The sequence below is a fragment of the Ursus maritimus genome, assembly GCF_017311325.1.
Source record: "Ursus maritimus isolate PB19 chromosome X unlocalized genomic scaffold, ASM1731132v1 scaffold_X1, whole genome shotgun sequence".
Classification (NCBI taxonomy): domain Eukaryota; kingdom Metazoa; phylum Chordata; class Mammalia; order Carnivora; family Ursidae; genus Ursus; species Ursus maritimus.
Genome location: NW_024423319.1, coordinates 113,027,397 through 113,041,706, shown reverse-complemented (window position 1 = coordinate 113,041,706; position 14,310 = coordinate 113,027,397). Strand labels below are relative to the sequence as shown.

The window sequence follows — 14,310 nt, the reverse complement described above, 5'->3', positions numbered from 1 at the left end:
TGAGAAGTGTCAATGGGATACTCTCCCTTCCATATAAAGACTTCCTTAGTCAAAGTTAAGGAAACGATAGTATCAGTTGTCCTGAGAAAGGAAGCAAAGCCTACAGCTCTGCTAACAAAGTTAAGACAGTGTGGGTCCCAGGTAGTTCATGAAGACCATTCCTTATAATCTAAAAGACCATTCCTCCCTGTAATTTTCCCTTCTTATAATCTTGCTATTGATAGTTGCTGGTGAGTTCAGTGGCTGAAAAGGGGAGGAAAGCAGAGTAGTTCTGATCATCCATAGGGGTTACCCTATTATTCTTTAAAATCTTTTCAAGCTGTAATATTCCATAACTCTGAGGCCTGGGAATGGCTGACAAGTGTGTTAAGAACAAGCCGGAATGCCTTTGGTCATTGTCCCTTCTTCCCGCACACTGCCCTACATCTGTCTCTGTGTCTGGTTCCTTGGTCACCTGTGTGAAGGTATGTTCCACATCTTCAATCAACTGGTTGCGGCTATAGTTATAGCCATCTGTCCACTCCTCTTCATAATCTCCTCTCCAATAATCCCCATAGTCCTCATAATCTGTTTTTAAAAAGAGAAGGAAGAGAACATAAGGGAAAGAAAGAGATGAAGCACTGTATATATCGATTAACCTTGTTGGGAGGTTTAAAAAAAAATCCAAAGCTCTGTCACATTTTTACTGTCCTTCTAAGTAATAACTCAAAGGGATCAAATGAATAACATTAGCTAGGATCTGTCAAGCACTTGCTCTCTGCCAAAAATTTTAATGCATTATCTCATCTAATAAGCACAAAAATTCTACAAGATTGACATTATTAAAATTCCCACCATATAGATTAGCAGGCTGTTCTTAGATGGTGAAATCATTTGTCCAGGATCATCCCACTGGTAAGAGGCAAAGGCACACCCCAAGTCTCCTAACCCTCAGTCTCTACCCTCTCCATACTTCAGTTTGTATCTCTGGCTTTAAAACATGTGATTGGATTTGAGTTTTTAAATTCTCCTTTTGTTCAGGGCCTTATATTTTCACATCTAACTCAACTCATCTTAGACCTTGCCACAGTGGGCCTGTGTTTGTTTGCAAATTATATGTCTGCATGGAACATCTCTCTGTGCTTCATGCAGTATCTCAGCATCAGGAAACACAAGCTCGCGTTAGGATATTAGCCAATAATGTTTGCAAATGTGTTCTGATAATTTTTACTTTTACATGGACTTTGGCAATGGATGATCAGGAGGAAGAGAGAAAGACCTCTTTGGATGGAAGGATATGGTGATGAGCTACTGTCTCCAGCTTGCCTGTGGCTTGGGAATACCAGTTTAAGAGGCAGTGAGAGACATTTAGAAACAACAGATGAAAAAAAAATTCTTCCTTACTCAACCCCAGGGGGCAGTGAATCACCGAAGCATAAAGTTACTCACAATGCCACAGCTTCAGCTCATCATTCAGGCAGGACAATAAGTTAGGAGATATGGACATTCTGCCCCATGTTAAGAGTTTTATGACCACACGATCTGAGTTATAATTACATCTGCAGAACAGAATGGATTTCCAGCCTAAATTATCTGAAGTTTTTTTCTTTTTGGGACACCACCCTGAGTTAAACACACAAATGGCCTTTGAGAATAAACTGTGGCCAGATAGGAGTTTAGGTGAAAGACAGTGTCTCTGTCTCCCATACTATCTGAGAAACAGCATCCCTGCTCAATCCCCAGGCTACCTCAGGTTCCTGATACTTTCCTGGACAACTGATTTGTTTGACACGCTGTAGTTCAGTCTCATTCCTGAGCTCTCCAAACTGTAGAATGTCAGTGCACCATCCCTTATTTCCTAGTAGTTTCGTATTTGAGACACATACCCTGAATTTGTTCAGCAGATGATCATTAATTTAGGGATACCTCTTCTATCAAAGGGCAGCCTTGGTAATTCATGAGAAATAGCCCACAGCCACATAGAGGGCTTCAGGACCTCTATAGACCTGCGAACTTACTGTTGGCTCTTGCCATCTCATTTTTCAGGGCCACATACTCTTCATATAACGGCCTCAGCTGCTTGCCGACCTCAGACCTCCAGCCTTCCCAGGCCCAGAGCCTCTCATTGTAGTCTTTGCTGTTTTCCATTATGTCATCCAAACCTGTCATTGTAAAGCACCCAATAGGAAACAGACATGCATTTGTAATATTTTTATGCACAAACAATTATATGAGCTTTAAATAATTAAAAGTAAGGCTGGCAGACATGGAGGTCATTAAATGAAATCTCACGATTTATCAATTTCTTCATCCTTGTTATAGTTTCAAAATATTTCTGCAGAGAAAATAAACCATTGAAATCATTTAGCTACTAACTTAATTAAATTCCTTGGAATGTGACAGAATTTACCATGAAGTTTTGTTAAAAGTTAAAAGTTCATCTATATGTTAAAACACCTATTTGGAATCTTATCATCTTTGGATTATCCATTTGAAAGGCACAATGTTATCATCCAGTGCCAATCTCAGTTTTAAAACTTAGAGTAAAAAGGGGTGCCTGGCTCAGTCAGTTAAGCATTAAGCATCCACCTCTTGATTTCGGCTCAGGTCATGATCTCGGGGTCATGGGATTGAGCCTCGTGTGTAGGGCTCTGGGCTGAGCGTGGAGTCTGCATGAGATTCTCCCTCTCTCCCTCTCCCTCTGCCTCAACCCCCATGCACAGGCACATGCTCTCCCTCTCTCAAATAAGCAAACAAATGAAATCTTTAAAACTTAGAGTAAAAAATTAAATTTCGTAATCATTGCTCAAAATTAATAACCTACCTGGTTCCAGTAATAAGCACTCCTGTGGATTATTTGGGTTACAAGCTTTTCCAGTACTGTAGATAGTGCTCATTGCATTTAGGATTGTGTTCAACTGCAAATTAAACATAATAAACAATGTTTAAGCTGGGAAGTGTGCTGTACAGAACACTAAGGTAAAGATGTCCTTTCAACCATGTGATTTTTTTTATGCCTCAAAATACAGCAGTTCACATCTTTGCCAAGTATCCTCTTTTATGTAAAGTAGGAATAGCTCCATTAAATTCCCCCCATTAACTAACACAGAACCTTAGATAGAAACACATAATAAAAACATGTGGAGTGACTGAAATAAACAGATCTACCAAAATTCCGGGGATGTCGCTCAGGTACACATGCACTGAGAAGGGCATTTGTTGTTTCATTCAGCGTTCTTTGAGTGCACACTTACTGAAAATGTACTATGTCCTACACTCGGATAACTGACACGAATAAGTCACTGGTCCTCAAGGACCCCACAGTCAAGGGACAGTGAAGCAGACATGAGATCAATAATTAAATAACCAAGTGACAAGTGGTATAACTGTCATGAAAAAGTGATGGGGCAGTCTGGTGGGGAGTGGACAAATGAATAACTTGGAGATTCAGGGATGGCTTCAGAGAGGAGGGGACATTAGCACTGTGTCTTGGAAGAGAAGTAGGAATTGGTCAAGTAGGAAAAAGAGATAGAAGGCAGAGCCTAAAAGATGAATAGAGGTTGGGAAAGAGCAGACATCTTCCAGAAGTGATGACACGTTGAAGGAAACTGGCATAGTGATGCTGACGGAGGGAAGTGGGCGATGTAAGGATGGAGAGGTTAGTGGGGGCCAGGTCATGAGGGGCCATCTGTGCCACACTAAGGAGTTTAAACTTTACCCTGTAGGTAAAGAGAGTAAAGGTAATAGAGTTAAGCAGTGCTACTCAAACTATGGTCCATGGACCAGTGCAAGACAGTAAATGGTTTGTTTCTATTCTGTGATAAGTACAGTTACCAAGAGAATAAATTTTTAAGAGAATAAATATTTATAAACTTCTAAAACCATTTGATACTTCCATGACATCTAAGCATGAGAGCAATGAAGTTAACCAAGTATTGATCTACAATGGATTGGTAATAAAAGAAGAAAGGGAATAAGAGAGGGAGAAAAGGAGGGAGGGAGAGGGGAAGGGAAGGGAACTCGTTCTCTTCCACATTTGATTTAAGAAGCACTGGCTGAAAGGCTCTGTTTCCCTTCTCCTATTTCCCTTTTCCATTATTCTTTCACTCTGCTGTAAGAGTCATTATCCTAAAACATGAAATAGATCCCATGCTTAAAATTTCAACAAGATCCCATAGTACGTAGGAATCAATCCAAATTCCTTACCATGGCACAAAACTCCTCATGGTCTCTTTGCCTATCTGCTTTTTCAATCTCCCCTCCTTCCTCTCCATTGAACTCATGCATCCTTGAGTCTCCTCTCTTCCCAAACACTCCAAGCTTTTACATGCATTTCAGTGGTTTTCAGCTTTGGCTGCACATTAGAATTACCTGGGATCTTATAAAAATACAGTGTCCAGGTTCCATCTAGCTGTCTAGACTCTAAAAGACCAACGGGCAGGGTTTCACATGGTGTCTTTGTGAAAAACACGGGGAAGCATGGAATGGATAAGATAAAGTGGATTAACAACGAGTTGGATAATTGGATCCAAAGAATGTGGAATAATAAATATCAACTTGTAGGAAGATATGTGCCATATGGTTTTATCTTTGTCCTTATCATGAATTTTTTTCTTTTTATAGATGGAGATTACAACACAGAGTTCCAGAAGACAAGCAACTGAGAAAGAAGACTTTGATGTTAAATAGTCAAATATTTTAGATAAAAATGTTTTAATAGGTTAGATCAGGGGTCTGTAAACTATGATCTGCAGACCAAATACCGTCTGCTGCCTGTTTTTGGAAAGTTTTATCAGAATACAGCCACACTCATTTGTTTATGTATTAGCTATGCTGATTTCCTGCTGCAATAGTAGAGTTAACTCATCGTGATGGCCCACAAAACCCAAGATATTTACTATATTTCCTTTTACAGAAAAAAAATTGCTGGCTCCCCGGCTAGAGAGATGGGATGAGAGATATTATTTCAACAGGGCGAATACAGGCTTTCTTAAACTTGAACAAACTACCTACTTCTTAAGAATAGAATTTTGAAAGCTATCATTTTAGAGCAACATCGGTGGAAGAGATTTGGAGACTTCATTGTCAGTGATGTTGATAGAAGCCAACATGGAATTTGAACATCAAAAAACCCAACCCAAACCAAAACCTAATAGAATCCTAGACTGTCTTAATAGATGTAGGGCACAGGGTGCAGAATGTCATATTCCTGCTCACCTTCATGCAGACTGGAACCAACTCAGAGTGTGGTGTTTAGTTCAAGGTTACTGACAAAGTGAAGACAGCAGCTAGGACTGGTTAGGAAACTTGAAACTATTGTATAGAGGAAAATTGACAGAGTGAAGTATAGTTAGCCTAGATTTTTTTAAAAAAGGACTCAAGTAGTTTTTAAAAAAAAGTAGCTGCCTTCTTTTATTTAAAAACTACTGTAGGAAAGAGCAATTTGGATCCAGTAGGCTGAACAAAGTGGAGGTAAAGCACTTAATGTTCAATGGAGGGAGTATCTCCATCAATTAGGGGGACCCACATATGGAATGGATATCTTGGAAAGGGATGAATCACCCACCTCTAAAGCGGTTTGAGCTGAGGTTCTTAGCCTCTTGTTAAAGACGTTGCAGAGAAGAGTCAAGAATGAAAGGGGGAAAGAATTGGACCACATATGGGACTTCTCAAGCTTGGCACTATTAACATCTGGGACCACATAACTCTTTGTCATTGGGGGCTGTCTTGTACATTGTAGAATGGTTAGCAGCATCCCTGGCCTCTACCCACCAGATGCTAATAGCTGCCCCCCTCCCCCAGTTATGACAACCAAAACTGTCTCCAGATATCATCAAATGTCACTGGGGGGCAAAATCACGCCCAGTTGAGCATGACTGACATAGATTAAGCATATTCTTCAGGCTGCCTGGTCCTCAGGAAGGTGACTTCTGTATACAGTATGTGTATACAACACAGTGCCCAGACAACATTGGTTTAACTCTGTGTCCTAACATAAGTATTACCAGTGTCTTCTTTCACTTGCAAAAGGATTCCAGTTTGGATGACAAATTATGGGGTCACCCTACTTAGGCACAGAGCTCTTTCTAATGTCAGCATCACTACCTTTGCAGATAAAGTAAGCAGCCATGGGGATATTGATGTTTAATGTTTCCCAAATATTTCAGCTCTTGGGGTCAGTGCTAGAATGTTCACATACTCGTTGGCTCTTGTCTGCTGAGAGCACTGATGACCCACTGTGCTGAAGGGCCTGCAGTTGACGCTTGACTGTAGAATTATGAATTTCTTCTAATGGGTATGTTTTGGCATGCTTGGACTGTTCTTCATAAAAGGCAGACCATTTGGCTCCAGCATCATTCTGAAATGACAAAAAATAAATTTGAAGTCAGAATGGCAAGGCTTGAACAGATAGAACAGAAGATACTGTCCAAAAAACATCTGGCAGAATATCTCATATTTCCTGAGTGGTTTAGTTCTCTACTTTGCTGAAGGTCAAGGCTTAAGTTAAGAGTGACCAGGCCACTCTTGGTCACTCTCTCTTTCTGGCCCAGTGCCTAGTTTTCCCAAGGGTCCTATCCCCTGAACTGGAAATGAATTCTCACAGATATTTCACATTGTGGGGCCTTGGAATTTATGGCCTTAGCACTGTGACGTGGGTGAGTTAATCAAGGATTTGAGGATGAATGCTCTAAAGGGAGGGCCCAGTAAAGCTTAGAGCACACTTAATGGGAATACAGCCCCTCATGAAAATGGGAACGACAAGAAATGAGAAACAGTTTGCAGTGAGCTCCATGGTGCCATGACTTACCAGAGATTCTGATCTTAAATTATGTTCCCCAAAGAAGGTTGCCCAGAATATGGCCGTTTGGTAGCCATGGTGATTTTCGAACAGTAAAAGAAAACTTAACAAGCAGGTGATGATTCCAGGACTCACTTGCTTCCCATCTTGAACATCGGTATAGGCAAGTGGACTTCTCCAGACTCTTCTAGTGTAGTCTTTTCTCAATGTACAAACTCATTTCCATTTATCAAAGATGCAAATGAGCAATTACATTGTACATTGTACTTCTCTAGACTATATAAAAGAGGCAGCATATGAGACAAGTAAGAGCTCCATTCTTGAAGTCAGACACGTCTGACTAGCTGTGTGACTTTAGGCAAATTACTTACCTTCTCTGAGCCAATTACCTTATCTGTAAAACGAGAGTAATAGGACTTACCTCAAAGGGTTGTTGTAAGGATGAGAAGAATTAACAAATAATAAAATGTTTATCACAGTGTCTGATACATCCTAAACATTCAAAAAAGTTAGCTATTTTATAATTTAAAGAAAAAAAGTTCTTTGTCCCTAAGTTGCTTACAGTTTTGTCAGACAGATAAGGTACGCATCATGAATGTTGCATTAATGAAGTATTAGAGCATATGATAATGTATAAACTTTGAGTGGCCAAGCAGTTTCTGCTATAGGAAAAGAAAGACTCATGCAGACAAGTAGATTTGGCCAAGCCCTCATGGAGAAGACCTTAAAGGAGGTAGGAGTTGGATGGATGTAGAGTACTTTGCAGAATAATTTACTTCATTTGATTTTCCTACTCCCCTGAGATAGAAAATCATTCTGTCTCCATTACTCATATGTGCATAAAGGGGCTGAGAGAAATAAATAGTGGTTATGGCAATCAATTGACAGCATCGGGATCCTGGATCCTGTGGTAGACAAACTCTAAGATGGATCCCATGATCCCTACCTCCAGGTGGTACACACTTGTGTGATCCCCTCCCCCTTGAGTGTGAGCAGGAGCCATGATTCACTTCTACCCAGTAGCATATACCAAAGATGACAGGATGCACGTATTTATGTTATATAAGATTCTAATTTTTATCTTGCTAAAACTCTGTCTCCCTTGCTGACTTTGATGCAGAACCCTGTGGGAAGGGCCACATGTTGAGGAATCGAGGATGGCCTCTGGTTGATATCCTGCAAGAAACTAAGGATCTCAGTCGAGCAGCACACAAGGATCTGAATGCTTACCACTAACCACATTAGCTTGGAAGTGGATTCATCCCCAGTCAAGCCTCAGCTGAGACCACAGTGCTAGTCAGGGCATGGATCACAACCTTATAAGACTCAGAAATGGAAGATGCAGCTAAGCTATGCCTGGACTCCTGACCCACAGCAGCAGTGGGATAATAAATGTGTGTTATTTTAAGCTGCTAAGCTTGTGGTAATTTTTAACACAATAGATAATTAGTACCAATCCCAAAGGCAGGACTTCGGGCACAACTGCATCTTCCAGGCCAAGGAATTTGATTATTACTCTTTGAATACTAGGGAATCACAGAAAATTCACATTGTGGGGCTCCAAGCAGGCACATAACATGATGGGAATGGTGTGTGGGGACGACAACAACGGATCAGACAAGAGATGAAAATAGTGGCAGTAAATATGGAAAATGATTTCTCTCTTTATTGAGACATACAACCCCTCAGGAACTACTTCTCAATTAATATTCACAATCTTGTGAGGTAGTTGTGATTGTCTCCACTTCACAAATGAGGGAACTGAGTCACAGAGCAGGTAAATAGCTTTCCCTAAGTCACACAGCTAGTAATTTGAAAGAACCAGAGTGCCAACCCAGATATGTTTACCTCCAAAGACAACGCTCCTAACCATTGACTATAGATGGAATTCAACACATTCTGTTCTTCTCTGTAACACACGAGTGGGAAGTAGTGAGCTATGGAAAGAAGAGTTTGGTCTGTGGCACAGACTCATCTATGCAACCCATCACTTACCACTAAATTCCTATCCTTCTTCGCCCAATCCAGGACAATTTACCGTCAAGCAAAATTTCTGGTAGAACTTTGTTACCAAATTATAGGAATAATTTATTCTCAATCTCCTCTGGAAGCAACTCACAGTCCCCAAAAGAGCCCAGTCTTACAATATTTTTTAATTATACTGTATACGGGTACTTTGAAGATACCTGTTTTATTTTCTTTATCACTACCATACTATAAGTATTATACTTTAAATCCTTTCCCCCCAAATTACATGATGTTGCCTTTAATTTTGACCTCCGGAACATATTGTTCCATCCCAAGCTATTTTTTTTTCCAGAGCTCTAGGGACCTAAACTAGTTTTTTTGTTAATTTCTTGGGTCAATATTCCCGCACCATGCTAGTAGTGGAAATTCAATTTCCACACCCATTAAATAACTCAGGGGTGAAACCTGAGTCTGATCAAATCTCTAGATCAGGACTCTGTGCACCATCTGATTTTGTAAATAAAGTTTTACTACAACATAAGTCACACTCATTTATGTATTATCTATAGCTGCTTTCGCACTACAACGGCAGGTTGAACAGAAGCCATAGGGCACACAAAGCCTGAAATATTTACTATCTGGCCTTTTACAGGAAAGTGCTCTGCCCTCTGCCCTAGATCTATACGTTTACAGGAAATGCAGGGGACAAAAGAGCACGTTAAGCAAAATTTAGGGGGCATAATCAGCAAATCCAGAAAGTGGGAGTTTCTATAGCACCAAAAATTTAATTCTTCAACAAATAAATTGCAAAAACAAAAAAAAGCGAGGGAGGGACTCTGTAGATTAAAAGAGAGGTAGAGTACATCCTTCGAAATGATTGGAAGGAGAGGACCTTGTTAGATCTTGATTCAAACAAAACAGCTGAAATTGAAAAAGAAATATAAGACAGTAGGGTGCATTTGAATGCTGACTAGATATTTGTCGATACTGAGGAGTTATTGTTAAGTTTTTGGCATGGTACTGTTATTAAGGTTGTTTTTAAAATACTTTGAGAACTACAAGGTGAAATACACACATAAAACTATACCATGTTTTGGATTTCCTTCAAAATAATCCAAGAAGTGTGGGGTTGGGTAGAAAAATAAAACAAGATTGGCCAAAATGTTAATAATTTATAAACTGGGTGATGGATAGAAGGAGATTCAATATACTCATCTCTCTTCTTTTATACATGTTTGAAAATTTTTATGATAAGAATAAAGAAAAATCATACGACAGAACACTATTTGGCAACAAAAAGGAATGAAGTAATGCTATATGCTACAATGCGCAAAGTGAAAGAAGGCAATCGCAAGAGATCATGTATTGTACGATTGCATTTATATGAAATGTTCAAAGTAGGCAAACCTATGGAGACAGAAAGAAGACTAGTAGTCGCTTAGGGCTAGGAGCTGGGAGGAAGAGTGATGACTGACAGGCATGTGGTTTCTTTCTGGAGTGAGGAAAATGTTCTAAAATTAGATGATATTGGTGAAGGTTGTACAATTCTGTAAATATACTAAAAAGCATTGAATCGTACACTTTAAATTGGTGAAGTTTATGGTGCATAAATTATATCTCAGTAAAGCTGTCGTTAAAAGCTCTCTATAGCAAAAGTAAAGAAAAAAACTTCACCTTATTCCCCAGGTCCAATAACTGGGTCTGAAACCCCATGAAACTGCTCCAAACCAAAGGAGTTAGCCAAAATTAGCCTCATGCTCTTTTACCCAGGTGCCTGGCATGCACCAGGAAGCAGCAGCGGCTCCTGACCACAGGACTGCCCTCCCGGCGTGTAGCCGGTGGCCACCTGCTTCCTTTTTGCATTCTAACACTTTCACTTTCCTTTAAAGGGTCTATGCTTTCTGCAGCTTGACCATACTTTGTGATTTATGCCCTTTCCTCTCTGGTCTTGGCTCTCATCAACCACTGCAATTCAAAAGTAATAACACTTAATGATCCAGAGATGATATCAACAAACATCACTCCGTCCCATTCGATAACATGCCTTCTCAGCAAAGGGCACTCAGCAGAACTGTTACATGTCTCTTCAGCAGTTATAACTCCCTCCGACACTCAGAGCAATAAGACTGCGCTGTTCTCTCATGCTCACAAGCATCGAGCACCATTCTGGGGGCTTTGGGTATGAATCTGGTGTTCACAGCCACCCTCCAAGGCAGATAGGAGCGGGATGTTCTTTTACACAGGTGAGATAATGAAGGTGCAGAGAGGTTAATTGACCAGCTGAAGCTCACCCAGCTGGAAAGTGCTGGAGCCAGGATCTAGACCTCGGCAGTCTGGCTCCAGAGTCCTTAGGCATGAAGCTGGTACACCTTCACCAGCACCTACTGGACTATTCAGCTGAGAATGAAAACAAATACATGGTATATTATAGGCACCTCCAACAGAGGTCAAATAAAAAGTGAGGAAAAAGCAACAATAAAGAGATGAAGAGAGGTAAGACCAAAGTACGAGACGAGAAACAAATGATCTCCTATGACAACACCAGGCTGTCAAAATCTCCAGGATTTCCTTGAGCGTTAGAAAAATGGAAAACCTTCTCTTGGGGAATTTCAAATGAGGTGGTAGGTCTTAGGTTTGATCTGTCCTGTGAGTGGCAGTAATTTAAACATGCAACCTACTCAGCATTTGAAAAAATATCTGAACTACATTTTTGAAGGAATATATTGCTATACAAGTGTCACAAAATCTTTTCTTAAATAATGTTGCTCGATTTCCAGCACAAATGTGTAAGGACACTGCTTTGGGATCGGTGAGAAAAGAAATTCCTAAATCCTTGCACTTGTCAAAGCATCTTGCTTTCCTGGAGCATCCTGAGATTTGTCAAAACTGGCTTAATTATGGTTTTTCTGCGAGGGCTCTGGATGGATTCTGTGACCTTTGGAAGTCCCTTAGAGCCCCGTGACAATGAAGGAAGGAATTCCCAAATCCAGTCTCCAGACCCATGGTTACTTTAATTACTAGCTAGCTTTTTCACTAAGCCTCCAATTGCATTTTCCAGTTAATATATCATTTTAGAGAGTCTTTAGATATTCCTGTTGACATTGTAGGCTTGGGGAAATTATTAACCCAATAATTTATGGCATTTCTGTGAAATGCTTTGAAAACCTGATTATGATGAGAATTATGGTGGCAACTTTACAAAGCATGTTCACTGGTTTCTAAGAATCTGGACTGAGACCAGTGAATTGTTTTGTAACCGCTTCCAAATGAGCCCCAAGGTCAATTAAGTTTAGTCATCTGGGACTCCAGAATCAGAAATACTAAGGCAAACATCCAACCTCACAACTCAGAGCATTTCTTTGATTTCCCTTTTCAGTTGTAGAGGCAGTAATCTAATCTTAAAGAAGCAACAAATACCCCTATGTAGCCATGAAAACTCACCATCTTTTGGATATTCTCGTTGGTAATATTGGTGTTATAATTCCAAGAAGCAAGGGAACTTTGATAATACAGGTCTTCAGCTTCATAGTTAAACTTCTCCAAAAATGTCTCGGCCAGATCCTCAGTGGTGGATTGAGCAGCGGTTAGAGCAGCAAGGCTGAGAAGGAGCCAGGAAGAGCCTAACATCTTTCCCTATGCACCAAGATCCCATCCACTGAACAACTTTCCCTAGAGTAAAACCTCTTCATGAGTTTTTCTCTCTCATCAGCCTTTGAACTTGGGTTGGGCACTGAGCAGGAAAGATGAAAAAAAAAAAAAGAAGAAGAAGTAGTAGTAGAAGAAGAAACAGTAAACAATCTGCTGAACCAATATAAAGTTCATCCTGGAGAGGACAGATACGTAAACAGATTTTAGAATGAGTTTTTAAAGTAAATCAAATAAACGAATGTTATTCATTAATCCTAGAAAATCATAGCTCTCCTAGTATTTTATGGCGAGATCAGAACTTGCACATTTGGTTAATATGTTCCTAAAAAGCTGTTAAAGATACACTGAAGGTGTTATAATTTTACAGGGACCAAAGAAGCCTAGATTTAGGGATCATGGGGGTATTAGTGGAACTTACATATTTTCCAGATGATTTCACTGAAAGTCAGTTATCTCTCCTTTCTTTTTATTTCAAGTTCATAGTCACAGAAAGTCTCTCTCTACTTGGGTAACATTTTCCCTTCTTAAATAAACTGCTTTACCCTTGTCTTTATGGAATTCATTTTTTTCTGATAAATTTTAATTTCCATGGCTATTGTTTAAAAGTATAAGACTACCCTCCACTCCACTCACTCCACAGGTTAACTCACCTGCTCTGGCTTGGGTAAACTTAAAAAGGCTCACTTTCTACTTCTCAGATGACCATGTTGAACACTGGTTCTATGGCTGTCTTCACTGTGTGCTGCCTTCCCTTTCACTTACCTGTTCTAAACTCAGTTGAGGTCCCAGGGAAATAAAAATGACTCTGCATGGTATGAAATTCAAAGAGTGTCCATGTCACGCTCTGGGCATCCAAAACCATGGGATCATGGCAACAGAATTCAAAGAGACTTCAGTGATTGTCCTGTGGAGTCTCAGGAGCTGGATCAGTGTCCTCATTCCCAGGATGTAGGTATATCAGAGATAAAAGAGAGGAGCCACTTTAAACAGCAGCGCTCATGGGCCAGCTTGACTGTGATTATGAAACCTTCACTCAGGGAAAATATTTCTTCACCCAGAAAAACAAGTCTTCCAGGTCCAGGTGCAGTAACCAAGCCTTTAAAAAAAAGTTTTCACAATTTTCCCTTATTCCACAGTTGTTAAATTAATGTTATTATAGAACAGGAAAAAAATAATTCTAAGTAATAGTTCAAGGCGCTTTTCATTATAATATCTCATTTAAGCATTACAACAAACCTAGAGGTAAAATTTTTTTTAAAGATTTATTTATTTATTTCAGAGAGAGAGAACACAAGCAGGAGGAGCAGAGGGAAAGGGAGAGAGAGAATCTTAAGCAGACTGTGTGCTGAGCGTGGAGCCCAGTGCAGGGTTCGATCTCATGACCCTGAGATCAGGACCTGAGCCGAAGCCAAGAGTTAGACACTTATCCGACTGGGCCACCCAGGCACTCCTAGAGGTAAATCTTTTTTTTATCGCTATTATACAGATTATGAAATTGAGGCTCAGAGAACTTAAATCAATTGCCAAACCTCATTCAGCCAGTAAGTGGTAGAGCCAGGAATGCCATTTGATTCTAGAATACAGACCTTTCCACTGGGGTCAGTAGTCTAAAAGCAACAATGGAGGTGTAAATAAAGAGCAGCAGAGGGATGTGTGCCTTCAGTGAAGATGACAGATTTGCTTTTGCCACATCAAAAAGGGTGGATTCTTACTATCCTTAATATGAATCAAAAGATCCTGGGGCGCCTGGGTGGCACAGCGGTTAAGCGTCTGCCTTCGGCTCAGGGCGTGATCCCGGTGTTATGGCATCGAGCCCCACATCGGGCTCTTCCTCTATGAGCCTGCTTCTTCCTCTCCCACTCCCCCTGCTTGTGTTCCCTCTCTCACTGGCTGTCTCTAAAAAAAAAAAAAAAAAA

The 14,310-nt window shown here is 40.2% G+C and overlaps 1 protein-coding gene across 3 annotated transcripts in view; it reads right to left on the bottom strand.

The window, feature by feature from the left end:
* The window catches only part of ACE2 (angiotensin converting enzyme 2), a 41,338-nt gene extending 28,965 nt beyond the window's left edge, over positions 1-12,373 (bottom strand). For all 3 annotated transcript variants that reach the window (XM_008696415.2, XM_040634118.1, XM_040634122.1), the window contains exons 1-5: positions 12,188-12,373; positions 6,179-6,337; positions 2,804-2,897; positions 1,998-2,141; positions 455-567 (exon numbers count right to left, since the gene is read on the bottom strand). In XM_008696415.2, coding sequence (XP_008694637.2) covers positions 455-567; positions 1,998-2,141; positions 2,804-2,897; positions 6,179-6,337; positions 12,188-12,373 — 696 coding nt within the window. The remainder of the gene's footprint in view (positions 1-454; positions 568-1,997; positions 2,142-2,803; positions 2,898-6,178; positions 6,338-12,187) is intronic.
* Positions 12,374-14,310: the final 1,937 nt, after the last annotated feature.